The sequence below is a fragment of the Hyposmocoma kahamanoa genome, unplaced genomic scaffold, assembly GCF_003589595.1.
Source record: "Hyposmocoma kahamanoa isolate Upper Pololo Valley unplaced genomic scaffold, ASM358959v1 92, whole genome shotgun sequence".
NCBI lineage: Eukaryota > Metazoa > Arthropoda > Insecta > Lepidoptera > Cosmopterigidae > Hyposmocoma > Hyposmocoma kahamanoa.
In genome coordinates this window covers 19,360,227-19,386,084 of record NW_020654748.1, presented here as the reverse complement: position 1 = coordinate 19,386,084, position 25,858 = coordinate 19,360,227, and the positions used below count along the sequence as shown (strand labels likewise).

Genomic DNA, 25,858 nt, shown 5'->3' with positions numbered 1-25,858 from the left:
CTCCTGTAAACTTGGCAATTTCGACATACGATACTTTAAGTAGGAGGGGTCGAACGTGCGCCCTTTCAACTAGCGACAGCAGTATAGATGTGTGAATTGTTTTGTATATATTGATGGCATAAACCACACAACTATAATTAAAATGCAATTTCAATTGATATTTTAGTAAATTTCTAAAAACATTTATCATATCATTAATTTGTAGGTTTCAAAAAAGTAAGAACACTGACATGTCAATTATGAATAAAATACACGTACTGTATATTTTTTTATGCTATACCTCATATCTAGCAAAAAAGAAACCTAAGCAGTGTAAAAAGTAACCTTTGCGCAACAATTAATGAATTTATGAAAAAAAAAAAGGTTTTTTTTTAATGAAGTTTACTTAGCGATTGTGAATCAATGGTTTTATCAATTTCATTGTACTTATTGTAATTAAGAAATATAGGCCAAATTGCCTGACATAAATGATTTTGATGATGACTATCATCATCATTATTATTGTTTAATCATACCTGTGGCGAAGTGTCTCTCGCATCTTCAGTAGATCCGGAGTTCGACGTGGACGTCGAAGGTGCAGGTTTAGCAGCCCTTCGTCGCTTGTGGTTGTACACCTTGCAGTGCGAGGCAACGCGGCCCGATTCCGTCACCTGCATTACGTTAATTTACCATATAAGATACCGAAACCAGATAAAACTGATAAGGTATCATAATAAGTACTAGCTCAAGGATGTTTAGAAGGAATTTGGAGGTAGGGTCACTGACTAATTTTTGGTGAAATTACAGGCAGTCCCATGTGACTTGACAACTTATGTCTCAGGGTGACGGGCGCAGTGGCAGTACCTCTCAGATCTTGACGATTTAAAGAGCAGAGTGGCACTGCAACTAACATCTTACCATCATGCGCACGACTTATTCTTCCCGTCACTAGATATAAAAAAAACAGGGCATCCAGACATAGTTAACTTCTGGATTACTTAATTTTTTTTATACGAAGTTTTTGGAAAAACAGAATTTTTAATTTGAAAAACTTTTAAATATTGGCGACAAAGACACGCACAAATACTACCTGAAATAAAGTTAATGCTGACATACATGTATGTAACGCTATGTAATCCATTTTAATTAAAAATATTTATAAATCTTTTTTAACTTTACTACCTTTAGTCCTTACTTAAGTCGTAAGCATTTTTATGAGTATAAGTAAAAGCTAATTTTTCAGGACATTGAACTTGCCGTTTTCTGATTTAGGACGCGTTCCCATTATGTCGTTTATTTATCGTTGGACGACAGTCGCCTCTAGCCTGTTCCCATATCACGAGTATTTGTCGTGACTGTGTCGTGGACGTTTATTTTATCGTTGAACGACTGTTGTGTCCATCTGTTCCCGCTAGATCGTGACGTTTTATTTATCGTCTGACGACTGTCGTTCTAGCTATTCCCATTGACACGACAGGCTGTCGTCGTAACGTCAAAGAAGACGTGAAGGACATCTAATCGTGTTGTGTGAACAACTTTATTTAAATGTACAAGCCACGACACTTTAAATTGCACGACTATCTATCGTCACAACTAATGGGAACGCCCTTTGGCAAATTACGCTCAGTGTTTAACTAGCTTAATACCTGTTTTAAGACTTTGATCATTCTTTCCCCGGTCTCTTCATTTCATAATCACACTCCCACAATCGAGTTCCAAGTCTGCGATCCAGCAGGCTGATTTTAATTCAATCCGGCATCGATCCGATCGGGTAGCCCATCCGAGTCTCGAAATCAGATGGATTTTCGAGCGAGAAGATGAACCTGATTCCTACTATATCTTTCTAATTTGTGACTTAAATCAACTACTGTTCCGATTTGAAATGTCAAAAGTTTCCAATCGGCCAGTTGAGAATCGCAATTATGCGCCTCGACTCGAAGAGACCCAGTTTCCGATCGGGAGAGGCAATCAAAATCAAGCTGCTGGTATTCAAACTTCGTTAAATTCAATAAGTACTGAATTTAACGAAGGTATTTCAACATAGCACGAGAATAATGTAATAATAAACACCTCAATTTTTTTTCAAATCATGTTTACAACCTGTATGTATATGTATAACCGAGAAGACCAACAGATATGAAATGCTGTTGACAAAAAACGTAAACCAAAAAGGCATACAGCTGTTTGGTGTGTAATTTTTAAAATTACCTCAGTATCTTGTGAGCGGGAGAACCGACGCTCAATGGAGTTTTTGAATTTGTATGATTGCAGGTAGTCGTCGTGATCTAGCTTACGGACGGCCCGCAGCGCGACTGACGGTTCGTACTTTCGACGCCCGTCCAGGGGTAGGGGCTCTTCGCACAGATCCGATTCCGGGGCAGTTGAAGGCTGGCTTATTGATACTGTAAAATATTTTCGTTGAATGATTTCCGTGGAATTTTTCATTTTGGTTAAGAGTCAATAATTCGCTCGTATTCAAATGGCACCCCTCATGGAAGATTGGCATAAGTGGAGTTACGTTACGTACAGAAAAATATAACCCACATCCTCTCCAATTCTCTATCGACTAATATTGCCACAAATTACAGTTACAAGAATAGGATGTGGGTTATATTTGTGTATCTAATGGCGCAATAAACATTTTTAACGTAACTCCACTTATGCCATTCCTCCACGAGGGGTGCGAAATTTTTCCCGAAGTGAATCGGTTCTATTGTGCCGAACGGCAGGAACACTGGCTTTATTTCAAAATTTATTTTTTTACAAACAATGTTAAAGCATTTGAAAAATGAATATCGTATACTATAATGTTCTATTTAGTTCAGTTGATATTAAAAAAATCATTGCTGTGTAAGGTACCTATTGAATACAACGGTGTTCCTGTAACATTTCGAGGTAAGTTTTTTTTTTTCTATCGTGAAAATACTCAATTTTACTACATATTTTTTCCAAAGCAATTGATTCAACACTTTCACTGCTATGCGAAATCAACTAAAGCCATTTGAGGTTGTATTGACTCATAAGAACGGCTCTTCAGTGGCAGCGGCAAACTAGGCCATGCTAGAAAGGGCGATTTCGGCGGACTCCTAGCGTTTATGATACTCAAGAGTGAGTCCAAGTTCTTAATCTCTAATAAAGAATTGACTCAGACATTATTGATTGCCCTGGTCTGCTCTCTAAAATAAAATTCCTTATCCGCGACAATGATCGAGGTCTGGTAGTAATAGGCTCTTCCATAGGCCAAGATGTCGCACAAACTTGAGGCTACATTGTTTCTTATCACGAGCAATAACACTGTATAAGGAGTATCAGAGAGAATTTTATCTAAATTGTACTTCTGTTTCTATGATAAAGAAAGTGATGTGATAAGTTTATAATGATTGTACTTTTGTATCGTCATGCCTAACCAAATATTAATGTATTTATTTTAGTGCATGCTGTGAACTCCTTTACGTAATGGGACACTTAGTTTAAAACCATAGTGTCTGTATACCTGCATAATTATAGTGTACTCATTGTTGTGAGAGCCTGATTAAATAAATAAATAAATCTCTCTCTAACTCCTTGCAGCGTTATGTAAATTGTGGTAGAACTTACTTCTGTCGCAATCCATAGGCTGGTAATGTTGTTCTGGTGCCAGCTCTTGCTCGTATACCTCGGCCGGGAAAGAGGGTGCGGGGGGTGGTGGCGCTTGCGTTATCACCCCGCCCCCCTTCACCACGTATCCGTGGGAGCTGCTTGAAGATGAGGCTGTTTCGGAAGATGAGCCGGGTTGTGAACGCACCTTTTCTCGGGCTAAGTCCGTTGGTACGCCTGAAAATTATTAAAAAGCATGATTGACATGATTGAATAGTCAATATGTATCGGTTACATGAATTTCGAGGTTGGTACATAGATATGTATCTCGTATAAAATGAATTTATTCACCGTTTAAGTATGGTACAATAAGACAAGTAGTATAACTTAACTCCATATAAACATAGCAGCGCGGATTGAATGTGTGCGCGCGTGTCGTGCACAGCCATACACATTCGCATAATCTCGTGGTGCACTCTAGTTGCACAGCGCGGGTCATCGCTAGGGCTTGCAAATCGAATATTCGCCTGATTTTGATATTCGAATAATATAATAGCCATACGCGCAACCACCGACTGGCTACGCGCAACCACCGACTGGCTACGCGCCACGCACTTGGTGCCACTCGGAAGCGTTGCAAATTTTACAAGTGAGGAAGAGTTTTTTCTATGTTCATACTCTCGTAATTGATTATGTTGCTGAACCCAAGAAACTAAATTTCGTAAGGCTGTAAATGGTGCATTACAATGTTTTATTACGTCCTTTATTTATACATATATGAAGTATTAAATAACATTATAACTAACAAATAACCTCAGTTATTAACTTAATTATACACCTACACGTGACTGATTATCCTATTTGCGATTCTAATTTGCAAGACATATTTCATGTTTGTATCTATGCACTGAGAAGCGACTTATAAATTTTGTTCGTTAATGCTAGAAGTAGCAATACCTTGTTTAAATATTTATTTAACGTGTATTAAAATTTCTGTGAAGTGTAATGCAATAACACCCAAACTCACGACAGATTTAAATGTATGCCATACAATATTGTTCCCGGCCCGGGAATAGACCCCTGCGTAGCAAACTAGAATGGTAACCGTTTGGAGGCAGCTATAGGCCACGATTTTATCGTTATGGTGCGTTCCTTCGGCACGTGATGTTAAACGGGCCGATTTATATGGGCGAGCTCGCGAAACGGGCGAGTCCGTGCAGCCGTGGGTCAACGACGCGGGTGGCGGCGCATATTGAGATTTGTATCGAGAGCATAGCTGTCGTCTGCTAACTTAGGGTCATACTTCCAGAGCTCTACTCAATACTCAAGTCAGGACTTGAGTATGATTTCTAATGCTTTAAATCATACTCAAGTCCTGATTTCAGCATTGAGTATAATTCTGGAATACGACGCTAAAACATCTGCTAAGTGAAAGTATAATTTTTTGAGTCTCAAAAATCGTAACCCAGTTTTACAATATTCAAAATTGTTTTATGATGTTTCAGTTATGCATCGTTTAGGGTAAGTTCCGATAAATCGAACACGTTAACTAATATTAACTGTATTTAAAAGACAATTTTGTACTCTTTCTTTTTCTATTTAAAACGGATATTTGACCAATTTTATCGCGCCGCCGTGCCTTTAAAGTTACCGACCAGAGGCGGACCCGAACAGGCCGCCACGGGCGAGCACGGGCGCGCTCAGGCGGCCCTCTTTCCACGGGGCGGGCCGCTAAACGGGTCACGGACCGTGGGATGCCGCCTTTAGAGAGTTGATTTTATTTTCCTACCTTTGATAATATGTTCGCGATGTCTATGCAGATGCGCAGCTAGCTGCGCGCTAAGGGCGTCTCCAGGTCCGTATCCTTGCACTTCCACCAGGTATCGCACGGCCTCCGTCACGGCTTCTTGGTACCCAGCGTGATACTCTTCACCTTGCCTCTCGGTAGCTATAAACAGAACCCACGGGATGCAACTCGTCTTTCTCCCGACAACATTAGGTTTCCTTCAGGTTAGCACTCGCTTCTAAATATATTTCAATAAATATTGCTATTGGTATTAACAAATCTTAATAATGTCAAATCACCAATGATGTACCAGGTACTTTTGAATTGCGTTCGAAACAAAATAAAAACTTGTTTTTCATCAAAATAAATTTGTTTCTATTGAAAAGACATTTTATCATCGTAGGGTAAACTAACATATGAATGATAACCTACTACTAAATCCCTATCTTTAGGTATCGCCAAAATAAATAGAAAAGAATAAACCTCATGAAAATAAAGAGATGTGACCACAAAACAATTAAATACCACAATATTAAATAAATACCCAAAAATGTCATGAACAAAGTCCATAGAAAGGCACATTGATTGTAAAGTAAGTAATTACCTAATTAATTCGTGTTATATACAAATTCCCAAAGCATTGAAAGTTTAAGGCAATGTAAACGTTTATGAGATTTATGAGGTCATTTTTAAATAGGTACTATGCTGCAAGCGTAGTGAGTGCTAAATTTTTTCAATAATTTCGAGAAAATGTACCTTTGTAACAACTATCTATATTTATATAAAATTGCTCGGTTGTTATTTGTTACAAAATCTAAAAACTTTTGAAATAATTCTGAAGAAAATAATGTTATTCGCCAAACTATCGTTACTTTACGTAGAGGTAGAGGGTTGTATTCTTAGTATTTTTGGAAAAAAAATAGTAAATCAGAATTTGTAAAACAGAAAACTTGAATACTCAAGTAAGAAAAAGACTGAATAGGAATACTTTATTGAATTTGCTACCATGATATTAATTTATATATTTGTGAAAATATTCCACTACTTTGTTGTTATTATAGATACACAAAGATCGACTATGCACAAAGAAAAATGCCAGTGTCTGTTGCCTCATCGTGACTACCGCTCTTACCAACTGAGCTACAAATCGAGTCTCTGCAGCTCGAGATAGAGACTCCTTATCTCATTTGAAATGAGTGATAGCCACGGTGAGGCATCACACGTTAGTTCGAGTCTAATCGAATCGAAGGAATTTTTATGTATGTCCGATCTATCAACAATAATAACTGAATAGGAATGCCAAAAATTACAAGTGTTCTAGGACTGTCCGGTTTTACAGTTTCCCACATGAAAACCTGAAAGCCTACTGTACTTGCACCTTAAAATTAAGAAGACGATAAAAACAGCAGAAGTGCAAATCGCGCTCGCGCGGCAAGTTCCGTTGGATCCCATTTTTCGTCCATATATAGGTACATGGGTAAACGGAAGGTTACGCGCAACGGAACGTTGGCGGGTAGCACGGTCCGCACTAGAGTTTTTTACCTTTTCAACCTTATTGTTAATTTACCATATTGTCTGTTTGTTCCATTGTACAAACCGTTGACTCGTTCCTGCAAATACTTGAGGTGGCGGATGGCCATCTCGATGATCTCGGTCTTTTCAACACGCCCGCGGCCCTTCTTGAGGTACTCGGGCGGAATTAGGCGCGAGAGATCCGCGAGGCAGTTGTTCATGCGGTCGCGGCGCCGCTTCTCGATTATCCGGTGAGACATTGGGTCTTGCTGTAAACCAATACACAAAATGCTGTAAGTATGTGGACTTAGGAGCAATTGAAATAAATGTTCTACCGCCAAGATCTTCAGCTCTACAATTGTCACTTTTTAAAATTGCAAACAAAAATTTAAGGATCCACACTGAAATTTAAAACAGCTATACAAATTCAGTACAATTATGTGCGGAAATAATCTATATTATAATTTTAAACATAATTATTATACTAACATAATGGTCTCTATTAAAGTAACTGTTTGCACTATGTTCATATTCGACATTTAAATATTATTTAACAACTTCTGCAATGGCCAAAAAGCAACGAACAAAAAACAATTTAGATTGTCAATTATTCGAAGTTCAGTTTATGGTTGCTACCCTAGTGTTTCCAAAGGAAATAGAATAACTTCAGCTAGGTACTTGTAGCTTGACGGTCAGAAGTTATTATACTCAAAATGTATGTAAAAGGTAAATGGGCATGTAAAAACTTGCCCTCGAGACCTTCCCCTTCTTGAGGTAGGCGCCAGTCGGGAATTCGGCCTCGTCCTCAGATGGAGCGGCGAAGTTGAGCTCGCCAACAGCACGGCCGAAACCGTCGTTAGAGTTGTAGCTGAAATAAAAAAAAACAACATTAGAATAATTCGTTATATTAATGTAGACCGTTGTGATTCGGTACTTTTGCAGATTTCCTCATTTATTATAACACCGAGTAGGTTCCTAAATCTGCCCTGTCAAACCGAAACACTGACAAAAATAGCATTTTGAGAAAAAGCTGTACTTATAAAGGATGTAGCGGCTTTTTGTGATTTTTGACGTTAATCACAAAAAATATTTTTAACTTACGTTGTACAACATTAAAAAATCTATCTAGTCATTATAAATAATTTTACTTTGGAAACCAGTTTTTTTAAATAAATTTATTGTCCCTTGGTAATTGCCGTAATACTCTTGTTGTTATGAAATTATAAAAACACTGTATATTGAGTATTGCAGAGTTTTGGTAGTGGTACGCAATAGTAATTTTCTTTCTGATTTTTCCACCCATTTTACTGCCTCCGTGACCGAACGGTTACTATGCTGGTCTACCACGCAGAGGTCCCGGATGCGATTTAAAGAGAAAATTATGGTCTACATTTAATTTTCTCGTGAGTTTGGGTGTAATTTATGGTGGTCTATGTTAGTCCATGGCACCCGCGACAGGGTTTCCTTAATGTGGGATTATGAGTGTGTGCGTTATTTATTTTATCTATATAAACACTCTATGATGTGTTCAAAAACCGCAAATTACGAGCAGCATAATATAATAAAGGTGAATTGTTTTTTTTATTTTTTTTTATTTATTTATTTATATCAGGTAACAAGGTTTTGTTAGAACAAATTTCTAATTTGTGAAAATGTTATTATTGCTTCTAATATCGTGCTGTTAAAGCTTTAGTTTCCTCAAGTGTTAAATTCGTTAAGTCAAACAGGGGTTCAAGGGCATACCGGAGTGTTGCATGTGACTGGAACACGTGCCTCAGATGTCTACACGGCCGTGAGTTGCAACAATAACATCTAGTCAGACTAAACAACGTTAGAACGTGCAAACCTATCAAGAGATGTTAGTTCTGTGATATTTTTACATCGTGAGTCTATGTCTGCCTTCTCATAGAAAATCAAAAAATATATCCGTTAGTATAGTTTAATTAGTCCTTTTTAGTCATAGGCTAAAATTGACATTGGCGGCGTTCGCTATATTTTTATAAACTAGATGTTAGCGAAGTCTTAAAAAGGGCACCACCAATAAGTAATAAGAAGCAGTGAATAATAAATAAGACTGTAGATAAAAGATTGCTCTCTCCATTGATCAAAACTAGCTATATTTTTAACGCCATAATCATTATTGTTATTTACTGCGCCCCGTGGAAAGCAGAGGGTTATGTCAGACTCCTACCGACTGATCTAACGGAACTCAAGTACGAATTCTTTAAAACAATCGTCTAAAAATGCCTCCGAGGAATTTGACTTGTGCACCTTGAGGTCAAGGTTACAAGAATATTGTAGCCGAATTTATTCAGGCGAACAAAATTCGAAGGAGTCTGATACTAGAAGAGTGTTTAAATTTAATGTGTGAATGACCAAATAAAAAAAATATTTATTTGTACATAACAACTTAACTAATGATACCAAGTGACTGGACGACCAAGCCGTGCGATCTGGGGGCATTGTAACTGCGCCCGTTACATTGAAGCGTAAATTTCAAAAACACAAATCCCTTGTGCCTGTAGTTTCACCCTTACCCTTTAAAACCGGAACGTAGTAATGCTCACATTACTGCTTGGCGGCAGAAATAAGTAAGGTGGCAGTATTTCCCTGGACGAACCCTTTCACAAGGAGCTCTACTGCCACTAAATATCATATCAATATCAGATATCAAGATAGTGAGAAATACAGGACAAGGAAATAGCTATTCCACTAGAAATAAAATAGCCACTAACGCATTAAGAATTTTTCCGGAGTCACGTACACACAACCTGTAAGTTTTCAATGGCAGGTTATTTTAAACCGTGCCAGTTGTCTAGTGACCGCGCAAGGTCACTGAGGTGACCTAGATTGCGTATGTTGTGTCACAGCCCCATTTCATGGTCGCGTCATCTGGCGAATCCACACGGAGCATGCGCGCCGCCATGTTGAATACACCGAAACCGAGTACACAAACACCATAAACACCATGAATTCTTGACGAGAAATTTGTTTTATAGTACACCTGTTCGGAAAGTGGCAATAACAATGGATAATTAAATAATATTCATTTATACATGAGTCACAACGTATGTACGTCATTTCTGTCATTGAGTTCAATATAGAATTAATTTAAATCTATGATTTCTGTTGTATATTAAAATGCGGGAGGAAGTATATGAAAACCCTTTGCGTTTTTTTTGCTGACCGGCCGGAAAAAGTATATGGAAGTCTTAGAGTATGGAAAAAAATAAAGGAAAGGAGCTGCCTTATCTACGGAAAAAACCTCCCTACCTAAACCAAAAATGTCCACAAAAACCTCGAAGTGAATTGTTTCAATAACAAAATATCGATAATATGTCTGCTTACAAGAACAACACTATCTCAAAATAATCGTTATCAACAATCATCAAAATGTACTAACAAACAGGCAATCTAAAGTAACCAAAACAAAATTCGGCAAGACTTATGAATAAACCACTTAAGTGAGTCTAATTACATGAGATATTTCGGCTATTGTATGATTTATAGACAGAAAAATAACAAATGCCGGTGTAATGTAACATTCGGTTGATTTCCGCTTTTCTACACACACACTACAGGCGTGTCGCTTACCACCAGACACACGCCTTGTTCGTCCCGTCACATAGTATCATAAAAAATAATACGTTTAGAAGCACTTTTCTTGTCGAACTCTTCCTCAACTTCTATGTAATGTGGTCGTAATTGTACAACGCCACATTTACCGTCCCTTTATCTGTGTAATTAATGCTTTTCTTTTTATTTTCACATACTTCACCTCCATTCTATCTTGCCCTCTAGAACGTTTTTAACAAAAAAAATATTGTATTGCACTAGTACAGTTAAGAGCACGTCAAGCTTGACACTTTGTACTTTGGACCGTTGTTGTTTTGTTTGGTTACGTAATTAGTTGCAGTAGAGCTCCTTGTAAAAAAGTCCGTCCAGAGAAGTACTGCAACTTTACCTATTTTTGCTGCCAAGTAGTAATATCAGCATTACTGTGTTCCGGTTTTGAAGGGTAAGGATGCTGATGAAATTACTGGAACATGGGACCTGTCAACTTATGTCTCAGGGTGACAGGCGCAGTGGTAGTGCCCCTCAGATCTTTCCGATTTGAAGCTCCGAGTGGCACTGTAGCTGATATGTTGTGTAGCCTACCATTAGGCGCATAATTTGTTCGTTCCGTCACTTGATTTTATAAATAGGTATATATATTCAAATGTAACTTGTTCATTCTGAACAAGAAATAAGAGTTAAAAACCCATTGACTTACAAATAAATGGACGACGGGTCTAATACAAAAACCACGAAAAAAATGTCCCAAGTCAACCTATTCGAAATTTAAATTGTAATGTCATCGCAGTATCGCGCTGTCAGTAGAACAAATGAAGACTAAAGCGGAGTTTCGCGCTCTGTATACGATTTTAGCGCCTTACAAGTGCGGACACTTTTTAGCGCGGACCCGACGTCCATATAATTGTAAGTCAATGTAAAAACCCAATATTTGTATAAAAGTTCATGCGTTTCTAGAATGTTACATGTATTATTATTAGAATTATATTTTCGTATAAATAAATACTTTTGCGCAACGTGCAAATTGTCTCATTTCATTAGACATCAGTTTTATTTCATTTGCTTATTACATATTATTTCGATCACGTGGCAATCCTTATTCCTTAAAAAAACCGACCTCAAAAGTACGTGGAATTACGTCTATTTGCCAAGTTTTATTGAAATATCCCCTAGTTCGCCACTATACAGGACTTGACACTGGAGATAATAAGAATCGGTTCTCACTACTCAAAGTAAATTGAGAGAAAAACGCCTTAATTTTGAGAAACAGCATAATCAACCATTAAAATAATTGCTCCTAAATTAAAGTTAGGCGCTATTTATAAAAATGAATCTTCATGCGTCAACAGCCACCCTTAGAGGTGGATGATTTTCTTCAAAATGAAATGGGACCACCATGGAAGTACCCCCTTTCCAACAAAAAAGAATCATGGAAATCGGTTCACAAATACCGGAGTTATCGCGTAACATACATACAAAAAAAAAGAACATACAGTCGAATTGAGAACCTCCTCCTTTTTGAAGTCGGTTAAAAATAAAAATAGTAACTTTCTTCAAGGATGTCCTGTGTTATTTAGGGTTGTATTCTAGAACTCTACTCAATGCTCAAGTCAGGATTGCACTGGAAATACGACCCTAATGGCAAGGACTTATGTATGATTTTCAGTGCTCACTGCAATACTCAAGTCCTGACTTGAATATTGAGTAGAGTTCTGGAATACGACCCTTAGAGTGGTTACACGCGGCGAGTAGCTACACTTGTGATTTATACGCGATTGCAGTCGCCTATAAATCCCCAGTGTAAAGGCGATTGCAGTCGCCTATAAATCCCAAGTGCAAAGGCGACTGTATCGCATTGGCATCGCTAATACTTACTATTATATAGTATATAGTATTTGCTATTAACATTTGTATGCCAGTTACTGGCGCAACACGCTGAACTATAAGTGTAATATTAAACATGTAAACTGTATTTACCGTGTATGCTTACAAATAAATATATCTCTATCTCTCTTATTTAGTTTCAGTTTTTTAAATGTTAAGGTGCCAATATCTCGAAAGACCAGAATGCAATAGCTTTATTTATGATAAGGAGAGCAGAACTGCTTTCTGATATTTTTACTTTTTTCACACAATAAAAAAAGGTGATCTTTATTGTATCCCAAGACTCGTGGAATATATCGGAACGCTGGTTATACCAGCTTTCAGTAATATATTAAGTTATTATAAATACTATAATTTGTAATATAAGAACTCGTATATGAATAAGCATTTTTTTACACAGCGTAATATTGTAATGCGCATCGGAATATTCTGCGAAAAACAAGGTTCCATATGAACATAATACAATACATTTTCTGTTGAAGTGGACTGTGAGCAGAAATATATTTTCGCATACAAACTAGTCAAAAACGTCAAATTGCAAAATATCCATTCGCAAACGTCTCATTGCAAAATATCCATTCGCAAACGTCCAATTGCAAAATATCCATTCGCAAACGTCCAATTGCAAAATGTCCATCGCTAAACGTCCATCCGCAAAACGTCCATTCGCAAAACGTCCTAATCGCCAGTTTATTCTTGTTCAAAGGCTCTACCATTGCAACTTTAAATCTAGTTACTAGAACTTAGTACACGTATCAATAAAATGTCCCTGTCAATGTCTGGTCGTAAATAATAAATACAATAGTATAAAAAAATCGACAATCGACGATTACAACACCCGTAGTTTTCGTTTTAAACAAAGGCAGTTTGCTAATAAAGCTTAAAAAGGTTAATTATAAATTGTCGATTCGTACACACTTCGTAGTAAACTATTCTCGTAACGTCGAGCTGTTCGTGACTAGGCGTTACAGGAACAACTATCTAACATCAGCATCAACCCATTTTGCTTCCACTGCCTGGCAAAGATCTCTAAAGAGAAGGTTTAGGCTATTGCCATGCCAACTTCACACGTTTTCCAAGAGTTGTAAACCGTCTTCAATATGCAGTTTTCATCACATTCTCCTTCAACGTTAGCTAGAGGTATTATGCTACTTGCTTTGTTTAACGTAGATTTTTTCAATAAAGGTTGAGTAACAGCCATAGCTGTTCTACGCTGATGTTAAAAGTATTTATTTTAATTGCTATTTTAAGTGTAATTTTTATTTTGGTGATTTTTTATTTATTCAAAAATAAGTGCGCATTTGCCCTCCGTCTCACTGATGGAAAGTGACAATGTGGTCGGCGATGCAGCATGCATACCTAAATAATGACTATTCACTATCCAGACCAGATCCAAAATGTAGCGTTATGACCAATTACAGGCACATGGGACTTGTCAACTTATGTCTCAGGATGACGGGCGCAGTGGCAGTGCCCATAAGATCTTTGCGATTTAAAGCTCTGAATGGCGCTGCAACTGTTATGGTAGGTGTATCGCTGACCACCAGGCGCACTTGCACTTTTGGTCGTCTCGTCACTTGGTATTTAAAAAAATAAATATTTACAATACTTCTTTTAGATTTCAGGCAAACCGAAAATAGGGTTCTTTTTAACAGTGGCGTATACTCGAAATTACAGATGTCACCAATCGATATCAAAAGTATTGTTCAAATGTGGTCATTTATCATTTCAGGAAAGTATTTATCATCATTATCATCACCAACCCAGCGAGGGTTTAGCTATAGTCCGCCACGCTGGCCTAATGCGGGTTGGGGACTTCACACGCTTTCCGAGGGTTGTAAACCTTCTTTGACGTGCAGGTTCTTCACCAAAAAGCTCATGGTAAATTCCCAATTAAACCTTATAAATTCCGAGAAACTCAGAGGCAGAGATTCAAAACCACGGCCTTTGCTTGAGAGCCGGTAGTTCACACAATTAGGCTACCACGACGGCAGAAGTAGGCTAAAATGTATAATAACAGAAAATCCTCAAAACCAAATACTTTCTAAACTATTTTGAAAAAGGCTGAATTTCATTCGAAAATTTAAATTATTATTAAATAATACTGCTTGCAGTAATAATGGACTTAATTTCAAATTCTAATACCCAAAGATCGACTTCAAAAGTTCGTTTTATTGAAATCAGTTACCGGAAAGTACGCGACACAGGATTCATCCCCTAGTTTGCACCCTTACAGGAGGAATATTTTCTTCTAATTTAAATGGAACCAATACTGAGGAACCCTCTTTCAAAAAAAAAGAATCATCAAAACCGGTTCATAAAGTTGTCGCGTACTTACATACATATAAAAACATTGTCAAATTGAGAACCTCCTCCTTTTTTTGAAGTCGGTTAAAAATGTTATAGAAACATTGTGATTTCTTTTCTTGGTAATTGATTTATTCGGTGATAAGTAAATCATTCTGTGACTCAAGACTTATTATTTTCGTAAGCAATAAATTCGTAAGGTCTGCTTGTTCGTTCCGTAGCTCAGTTGGGAGAGCGTCAGGCATGGTATGCTGGACGCTGGTTCGAATCCAGCCGGATCGATCGAATGTTTCCTTATGTCCGACCTTCGTATTAATAAATCAGGTCAGCGGACTTAAAGCACATAAGTCAAAAAGTGCTTATCTTTTTAATATAGAATTATTTTTTTTTGTGTTGTTCATAATGTTGGAAGATGTGAAGAAAACGATAAATTTGAAAAACGTCACTAGAATTTAAGTTACAAATTAATGAAGTAACAAATGAGTTTGACTTACATGCTCTGCCGGACCTATGCAATGTATCAATGTTTACAGTCCTACAATGTGAACAATAAAGCATAATAAGCTTCTTTTTCCCAAAGACACGAGCGTGTACAAAGTTTGTTGTTCCATAATACGCTAAGGTGTTCTCAGTCACGTGTTCGGTCGGGTGATAACATTACGCCACGTGACCCGCGATCGTGTCACGGCGGACGAGTCGTCAATTTATAGTCCAATGTTTGGGTAAGTAAATGTTGTGTGATAACTTTATAATACCTCTTGATATTTTTTTATCTTTCTTAAAACTTTAAAAAGTAATGTAGTATAAATGAAACAGTATGATTGAATATATTTACATGGCGTTAAATAAAGTGCACTCTATACCTACACGTAATTTAAGGAAGAACAAAAATCTAATCTAAGGTAGAAAGATTCAAGTCCTGTCAGATCGATGGAGTTTTCTTTAGTAATAAAAATAGAAATATTTATTTCATAATCTCGTTCATAGTGTTAGTAACAAATACTCTAAAGACTAGTGTTTAGTAGGTTTAAGAATAAAATAAAAGTTATATCCTGACATGGAGCTGCACGCAATGCTGTTGCATTGTGGAGTCCGGTATAATCACACTCAGGAGTGCGTTAGTGCTATCGCGGGCTAGTATCTTATTCTACTATGCTAATACGGAGGCGCAGCGTCGTCTCATTAATATAAGCATCCGCGTATTAAGAGCTCTCATGCCAAAAAAGTTTTGACGTTGGCTCCGCCCAAATTTGTGAAACAAATAGATGCTTGAAATTCGCGTGACATGCGACAGGAGATGTTGAATTTTGCGCATTAAAAGTACCAAATTCGTTTTAGCGGAATAACTCTAAAACTAAAGGGATTTAAAAAAATCCGTAGTGACAGTAGTCGATCATGCATAAATATAATTAATTATCTAATTTTGTCCTAATAACATGTAGCATGTCGAGGATAAATCGAAAAAATGTGAAATTTAGAGGTCACGTCGTGATTTTTATCTATCGAGGAAACTTAATTGTTTTATGTTTCTGATTAATGTTTATGCTTGAATATATCGTGTAGTTACTCATACAATATTTTATTTTTAACTTTAAAGTGGATATACCCCTCTAAAATCAAATCGAAGATTAGGAATTTTTCCTCTGCTCCCTCTTAATTAAACATCATAGTCCATTTCACATAGGCACCAATTAGATTCAAATTTCAAATTTTACAAAGAAACGTTCCAATTTACCCTACATTATGTTTTATAAATGATTTTATTTTAACAATATGAATTTTTATTAAGTTAAATTTATTATTAAATAACAGTGGAAATTAGAATAAATTAAAACATTAATTAGTATTGCAGTCTTATGTCTGTTTGGGATTTTTCATCAGAGGACATACTGTAACGTAAACATAATGTAGCGTAAATTGTAATATTTCTTTGTAAAATTAAAAATAAGGTATTTAATTATTAACTTTTGTAACTATAGTGCAAAAATAGGGTGATTTGCATTAATATTAGACATAACTGGTTGATTGACTGTACCACTTCTGTCGACCGTGACCATGGGACCTGTAAAGGGCCCGAAACGTTGGGTTTGTTTGATAAAACAAATTTCCTACCCTATTTCCTACCCTAAACCCTATTTTTTCACTACAGTTATAATAGTTATTAATTAAATACCTTATTTTTAATTTTACAAAGAAAACATTCCAATCTACGCTACATTAAGTTTTACAAATTATTTTATTGAATGAATTTCCAAAATTAGTCCTATTGGAATCAAACCCGGAACCATCGCATCCAAGAGGTCACAGCGTAGGCGAAATTACAAGCACATGAGATCTGTTAACTTATATCTCAGGGTGACTGTCGTAGTGGCAGTGCCCCTCAGATCTTTGCGATTTAAAGCTCTGAGGCACCAGGCGCACGGCTTGTTGGTCCGGTCACTTGGTGTGATAAAAAAAGAAATGTCCGACGCCTTAAGACAAAGTCTAGAATATACAAATATAATAAAAATACAAGAGAGAAATCGCGAAGACACAAATACTTGTTGCCTCTTAAATAATAATAATGTCGACGTTGTAAAACGTGACTTCCATGTGTACACTTAATTATCTTTAATTTGCAATCCATTTACGAAATTCTGACATGAATTCTGAATTAAGATTTTGCAAACAATTTCGTGAACATGGAACGCGCCAACGTTAAAAAAAAACAGTGAAAATGCTTTTACAATCCCGTGATAAAAGGTATTTTTCAAACTATCCCTACCTTTTGCCACCAATATAGTATAATAAAAACGTAATCAACAAAAAAAATAGTAAATAGACAATTTACTTACAAAAACACCTTACGGCACAGGTCCTCCAAATTGACTAAATGCACAAATTTCTTATAACAGTAGTGCCGATATTTATTAACAAATGGCGTGGTGAGCGAAACGACGACGGGTGTGTGTGGCATTGCGCACAAGATTCCAGGGACTGAAAGACGATAGCTTGCTTTACGCATGTGCAAAATTGTAGGTTGACTATGAATAACTAATTTACGATAAATACACTAAACTACTTATTAATATGAATTGGTACAAAATTACTACTTAGATGTCCAATATTAAACTGTTCAATCCAATGTTTAAGGGCATTTTACAACTGCCCTAAAAATCGCCTTCAGGGCGCACTGACGTCAGGAGTTTGGACAAATCTTAAAACCGACGCTAATCGGTGGACAGGAAGGCAGAGGATATTCAAAATTTATCAATGTATATTTTATACTTTTTCAATTGAAATTTCAGTGCTCTGCGACCGATCTCAGAGTATCGCAGCGCTTTTCTCTCTGCGGCATTGAAGAGTACGCTAGAAGGTGCAGGTGCACGACATGTTCGTCTCGTGGCTTAGTATCTTTAGTAGCAGTAGAGTTCCTTGTGAAAAAGTTTGTCCAGAGACGTACTGCCGCCGTACCTATTTCTGCCGCCAAGCAGTAATGTCGGATATAATAAGCACGTAACGCATTTCTAAAGTTGAGTCATCTACTCTGCAATCGACCCATTGAACATGTCTACCAGGGTGCGTTTGGCACTTTGCTACGTGTTTTCGGTTCTTCTGTATGGCATAGAGTCCTGGATCTTAACTAAAAAATATAAGTAATCGCTTAGAAGCCTTTAAAATGTGGGTCTACAGAAGAATTTTAAACATATCGTGGACGGATGGAGTTTCCAATGAAAGAGTATTGCAGATGGTGAATAAGAAATTAGAGACCTTGAGTACTATCAAAAAACGCAAACTACAATACTTTGGTCATATAACGCGTAATGTAATAATAGTAACGTAATAAATACGACCTACTCCAAGTAATTATGCAAGGAAAGATACAGGGAAAGCGACCACCTGGAAGAAGGGGTACTTCGTGTCTTAAGAAACTCCGCAACTGGGTGAACTTGAACACAAGATCGTTGTTCCGTGCAGCTGTGGCTAAAATACAGATAGCTCTAATGATGGCCAACCGCTGGTAGGAGATGGCACCTTAAGAAGAAGAAAAGCAGTAATGTGAGCATTACTGTGTTCCGGTTTTGAAGGGGAAGTGTTCTGGTGAAATTACAGGCACATGGGACTTGTCAACTTATGTCTATGTGCGCAGTGACAGTGCCCCTCATTCTTTGCTACCTAAAACACTAAGTGGCACAGCAGGTGCTATGGACAGGCGTGTCTCTTATTACCAGGCGCACGACTTGATCGTCCCGCCCAACGAGTATATAACCAGAAATAGAGCCGAAATGTCATTTAATTTATTTGAAAACTATCCTGCCATGTCATTACTGTGACAACTGCGCTCCGATTGGCTAGCCCGAGTTCGAAACAATTAACTGTGGTGTGTCGTCAATGGGTGTCGTCAACTGTTTCACTTCAAATCGACCAGTTAACTTGAGCTTTGCTGTAATGGACGAAAATTGCAAAATTACATATTTAATATTTAATTACCGATGAAATGTGATTCCGTTTGTTTTGTAATTAGAGGTTTTGCTGTTTTTCCCACACCACCGAATAGAACAGCACGGCATTGTTAGAGATATTATCTTTATTACAATAAATACAGAATATTTTTTGGAATATACGGAGACGTACACACATGTCAGTAGTTGGCCTGTCTATATTTCAGTGCAAACAAGTGTGGATATTTATAAGAGCTGTATCGCTAATATGTTACCAGGAATATATGGCCCTTATGTCGTTTCTATTTCTGGTTATATACTCGATGGTCCCGCCACTTGGTATCACAAATAAAAATCGAGCTTTTCTGAATTGATTCCGGCATGGGTGTTATGGATAGTTCCCAAGAATAAATTCCGTTCCTCTGGTACTCATACCACAGGGAATTTTCTAGTTCGAGGCCAGTTAATTGGATGTGGTTGTCCAGCACGTACCTATTCGATGGTATAGTTGATATTATGTACATGTGGTTTTTAAAACTTATTTAAGTAACCACTACAAATAATAATTTAATCATAGATCAGATTATCTAAATTATAAAAAAACTATTAATTTATTCTTGAATTGGATTATTTTTCCGGTTTGCACAACCAAAAAAATAACACGCAAATTCTTGATAATCTGTATGTCCTAGCCAAGTAAAAAATAAATTTTTAAAAGTTAAAACCATTTTCATCACACATGCTCGTAAACAGTGTCATGACATGCGGGCAAAATGGACCGTAATATCCTAAATTATGCCCACGTGCTTTTTCTTTACATTATCGAAAAATCTGAACGTAAACTTCACATAAACAGTGAATGAAGTATAAAAAATCTTAACATTTGCAATTTAAGTATATTTTACTAAATTTATTTAGTGAATTCAAATTCTGCAGTATTTTTACATTTTGGAAATTATTTATTTTTTACTAATACACTGTGACTGCATGCGTCAGTACCTTTTTAATCGACTTCAAAAAAGGAGGAGGCTCTCAATTCGACTGTATGTTTTTTTTTGCATGTATGTTACGCGATAATTCACCGGAGTTAATCACCGGTTCCGATTGTCCGATTGTGAACCGGTTTTCTCACAAACTCTCGCCCTTAGTACACAATGTACTATTTTAATTTCATTGAAGACGAAAATATGCCGTTGAAAACAAACTCGCTTTGGCACAAATGATTTTTCTAGACCGCCTCACGTGCTTCCCCCGCGTGACTTCACCGATTTGTTTATTTTTAAACAACGCCATAAATAATTGCATTGCAATTCGTAATCGTATTATTAACGGTATTTGTAAATGTTTATGGTCAATCTACATATGGTATGTAAGTTGATTAGATTAATACGTTAAATGTTATGTAAGTCAATCGACGCAGTATCACAAGGTTCCTGAGCAGAAAACGCAGAAACGCAGTCTCGGTGGTCTGTAGTGAGACGAACTTACTAAAAAAAATTTTCATCCCGCCCTAGAGAAACACTGTATCGCGGGTGCCATAGACACATACATACCTAGACGTCCACAAATTACACCCAAATAAATGTAGGCCATACAAATATTTCTCCCGGCCCGTGAATCGAACCCGGGACCTCTGCGTGGCAGTTCAGCATGGTAACCGTTCGGCCACGTAGGCAGATATCATCCATAGTAATATTATATTTAATTAGTCACAATTTGTCTTAAAATTAGGTTAGTAAGTTATCATTATACTTAATTTTTTATGTATTTAAAATCTACAAGGAGGGCGCACTGTAACTACTCCCTTGAGTAGTTCCATCCAATAGTTGTGGATAGGACCCTCACCCCTGTCCGCAATCACGTTCAGAACGCGGTTGGTGCTGCAGCGCAATCTGCATCTCAGGTAGTTTGCCTTTTTTTAAGATCGCTAAGAAATCATCGATGCGGGCTTCGGCCAACATCCTCGACGCGCTGGAAAAGCGCGATAACCCCAATAAAGCCCTGAAGATATTATTGGATATAAATTAAAATTTATGTAAAATTCTGATCTAAACTAAGCACTGTTTGAGTTATTAGGTTTTCGCGATTGTTACACATAGGAAACGAAACAATTTTTTCGGATCTAAATTGCGTGTATTTGTTTTTTTTTTCAAAAAAACCAACGTCTCGGGCTCTATGGTCATGGCTGACTAACTAGACTTAGATTTACCAAAATTTAGATCGCATAATAGCAGTAGAGCTTCTCGTGAAAGAGTTCGTTCAAGGAAGTATTTCCACCTTACTTATTTTTGCCGCCAAGCTGTGTGAGCACCGGTAAGGCTGCTGGTTAAATTACAGGTACATGGGACTTTTCAACTTATGTCTCAGGACGCATTGCATGTTTACTTTTGTAGGCGTATCTGCTTTGTGGGTATCCGTTTTATATTATTTCCCATTTTCCTTAGCTTATACAATTGTAACCAGGACCAGATCAGAGAGGCCCCTAAATAAAACGTGTCCTCCAGTGGGCGTAGAATTCAAAACGTGCTATTGGCATTTATATAAACCCCCTCGGAACTCAGTAAACAACTGACCATACAGCCAGGTATTAAAACAAAAGTTATCAAAATCAGGTTATGTATACATAATAAACAGTGAAACGTGATGCGTGGGCGGTAGCACGGGAATAGCCTGTCCGATTTATCACGAACTTGTGGGCATACTACATTTATTTTTATTAACACGTGGCGCATGTTTGGAATTCGCATAAAACTGGAGTGTGTTATATTATTTTTCAACTATACAAAGTAATGTGATCATTACTATATGACGTAAAACACGTTCATGAATATCCTATTCACGTGAAATAATTTAAATGTCACCGTCACCTACTATTATTGTAATTCAATTGATGAGACATTTGTTTATTCATAAATGAATGTCGATATCGAGAATTTTTGCTTCCAAACTCTAATATGTCTTTATTTATTATCTTTATTTCATAAGTAAGCAAATTATACTTGAAATTGTCACATTGATTAAACTCTACCACTCACTGCAACTTTGACGATGTGGTCTACCCATTTCTATCTATCAGGATTCGATATAATAATTATCATTTACTATTATCATGACATTCATGATAATTATCATTTACAATTATCACGATACTTATCTTGATAAATATACTTCGATAATTATAGTGATATTTATAAAATTACAAAATGCTACAGCTTGCAATGTGGTGCCATCGTATCCAAACGTATCAAATGTCAATTTCAAAAAAGTCACAAACCAAATATTTCCAAAAAAATTTGTCGTGTTTATTTAGCTGTCTCCCTGTGAATCGGATGGATCATTATCGGATCGGGTAATTACCAGACAATTATCATGATAATCATCAAAGAAAATAAATATCTTGTTAATTTCAAACCCTACTATCTACAGCATAGTTTCGCAGAGTGGTCCCAGTAGGCGCTGAAGAGTCCTAGTGGGGCGGTAGGGGCCTTGGTAGTAATTGGGGGGCGTTGACGTTATCCATAGGGTGCTACCGCATTTGAAAAAACACCTGAATTATCTATATAAATTCATCATCATCACATGCAGCCTGACTTCACCCACTTCAATTATTTTTCATATTGGAGGGGCGTTTAAATGTTTATCTTGCCTATGTGGGCGGTGAGCCAAAAATATTGGTAACTTGGATATAGGTATATACATATTACTGGAATTTGGGAAAGACATTTCAGTTAAACAAAAATAATGAATTGAATATATCCCACTTCATAACTAAAGTGTAGATCACTTTTACCGCACGTGTGTTCGCAGTCACATTTTATAGGTATATGGCATACGATTACATCGGAATGTACCTGTTTTTAGCATTAATAGCTTTCATGTATTTCTCTATCTACTTTGTACGCGTTTCCCTTGTTTTCTGAACGTGGTGCTTTATTGCATTACTTCTATACTCGGTAGGTAACTAGAATAAATACATAATTGCTTTGTTTATACTCAACAATAAAGAACAAAATAGAGATTATCTTTAACAAAATTTAGCTCCCTTTTTAACCGATTTCAAAAGAAGGAAGATATTCTCAATGCCGCTGTACTTTTTTGTGTGTATATGTTACGTGATTGCTCCGCCATTTGTGGACCGATTGTGGTGATTATTTTTTTGTTGGAAAGATACCACAAAATAAAAAGATACCACAGTAGTTGTCAAAACCCCTTCAAATTCGAAGAAAATATTCCAACTAATAATCTAATAGGGTGGAAAATTTGGGGATAAATCCGTTTTATTGGATTTCGCGCAGTTTTGGGTAATCCATAAGAGCGGCGCCCTATATTTAGGGAGCACGCCCGCCCTTGACGCAGGGCTCTTGAAATTGGGTAGTTTAATAAGCGTTTTACTACCAAATCCAAACCTAAAAAGTATCAGATATTACAATAAAAACTTAAAAGTTTATTTTTGGTAAATTATTATTAAATTTTTATTTAATTGATATTCAGTTATTTTTTGTGAAATTACTCCACTAGTTTGTTATAATTATTAATAAAAAGATCGAACACTGTGAAAAAAATCCTTCGATCCGAACCGAACCGGATTCGAACCGACGTCTCCTAGCAAACCGTGGCAGACGCTATGCCAACTAAGTCACGGAACGAATCCGCGGAACTCACGAATTTTTCTACGTGTCTGTTGTCGGCTATGCTATATAAATGACGGCTATATAAATTTGCTATGTTTTGTAAAAAGTCATAGAACAAGAGTTGTGAATTACGATATTAGTAATATCACAGATAATATAAATATGTATAGTCTTGGGAGGTTATTAATTTTTTTACAAAGAACTCTGTAAACTTGTTGATTTTAAAGAAACCTATTTTATTTTAAACTGCTTTAAGTAGATATTGTAATATAGTATTTTATATTATATATTATAGTATACCACGTGTGATATCACGTGTTATCATTGTCATACTAATTAATTGCTCTATTGTTCATTTAAAATTGCCTTGATTATTCGAAAGGTAATAATAGAGTTCTACTGTCGTGAAGACATTCATTATGTTTTCAATTCTTCTGTCGTCAAGCAGTTATGTGAGCATTACTTACGTTCCGGCAGTTTTTAAGGGCTGGTGAAATTACATGCACAAGGGACTTGTCAACTTATGTCTCAGGGTGACAGACGCAACAGCAGTACCTATTAAATCTGTACAATTTAATGTTCTGAGTGACACTGCAACTCTTATGGGTGTAGGTGTGTCGCTAACTAAGCTAGCTAGTCATGAGTTATGTATGAAGTGGATAAGGACAGGAGGTGAACGAATATAATGAATGAATTATTCTTAAATGCACATTATATATTCCAAAGATAATACGGAACAATGCTTCTACCACGAGATTACAGTGTCAGTTATCGCTAGCTACCGCGTCTCTTATCAAGTCATGCGCTCAAGTCTCTTGTCTCAAGTCATGCGCCTGGTGGTAAGCGATACGCCTGTCCGCAGCAGTTGCAGTGTCACTCAGAACGTTCAATCGCAAAGATCAAAGGGGCATTGCCACTACATCCGTCACCTTGAGACAGAAGTTGACAAGTCCCATGTACCTGTAATTTCACCAGCACCTTACCCTTTAAAACCGAATCATGAATCAATGCTCACATTGATGTTTAGCGGCAGAAATAGGTAAGGTGACAGTTCTTGTCTGGACGAACTTTTTCACAAGGACCTCTACTGCTACTAAATGTAGCATGTTATGCTACACGACTCGACGAAAATAGGGAACTCTATTCGAAACGGTCGGCGAAGCGCAATGATCTGCAGTTATTATATTGCAGGTGGTGTCGTACCTGTATGCTATGACATCACAAGCCTGTAAGTCACGTGCCACATATCGCGTGATTGGCGAGACGGCCGAGAAAGTGACCATATTGTTGCTGCGCTCTGTGTCACATGCTAAAAATAGATCGGTAATTCATGTCACGATTTACATTAAAATTTTAAAATTGAAATACGTTAATTTGAAATTTACATAAATAAGCTTTTCCGTGAAGGAAATGCTTTTCAGGTGATGAAACCTGTACGTCGAAGAAGGTGTGAAGTCCTCAACCCGGGCCAGCGTGACGGACTATGGCCTAAACCATCGCCTGAGAGGAGACCCGTGCCCGACAGTGGTACTTATAAATGGGTTGATGAAGATGTGTTGCTTGTGTTGTGTGGTACGTTGCGTCAAGCATTTATATTAAAATTGATGAAATGGTACAACTAAATGTCGTCATCGTGGTAACGGACGCACGTAACAGTTGAAGTGCCACTCAGAGCTTTTAATCGCGAAGATCAGAGGGGGCACTGCCACTGCGCCTGTCACCCTGAGGCATAAGTTGACAAGTCACACGTGGCTGTGATTTCACAAACGCAGTAATGCTCACATTACTGCTTGAGTGTGCCTACAGCTTCGGTACCCGTCTGGAAAATAGGGAGGGTGCTGTTCGTGTACCCGGAGCGGCTCACCTACGGCACTAGCCTCTTGAGAACCGAATGGATTCAGCGACAACGGTCTGTATACTGGCTGATCCGAGGTCAGGTCCCTGTGTTTACACAGGTTATGCCCCTCCCGCATAATCAAGAGGTTGACAGGGAGGGTCACTATATTCAAAACACATGCTGAAGGTACGGAATTTTGTGTTAAGGATTGCTACTAGCCTTACAGGCAACCGGATGAAGTACGTGGGTTGATCTGGGGTTAGGACCTGACTTAGATGGTCCCTACGCGTGTTCACTCATACATGTCATATGGTCGTATTCTAGAACTCTACTCAATGCTCAAGTCAGGATT

The 25,858-nt window shown here is 37.3% G+C and overlaps 1 protein-coding gene across 1 annotated transcript in view; it reads right to left on the bottom strand.

Moving 5' to 3' along the window:
- The window catches only part of LOC113236932 (hairy/enhancer-of-split related with YRPW motif protein), a 55,273-nt gene that overhangs the window by 308 nt on the left and 29,107 nt on the right, over positions 1–25,858 (bottom strand). The window contains exons 2-7 of the mRNA XM_026473158.1: positions 7,604–7,721; positions 6,909–7,122; positions 5,345–5,503; positions 3,577–3,792; positions 2,188–2,381; positions 516–650 (exon numbers count right to left, since the gene is read on the bottom strand). Of these exons, the coding sequence (XP_026328943.1) occupies positions 516–650; positions 2,188–2,381; positions 3,577–3,792; positions 5,345–5,503; positions 6,909–7,122; positions 7,604–7,721 (1,036 nt within the window). The remainder of the gene's footprint in view (positions 1–515; positions 651–2,187; positions 2,382–3,576; positions 3,793–5,344; positions 5,504–6,908; positions 7,123–7,603; positions 7,722–25,858) is intronic.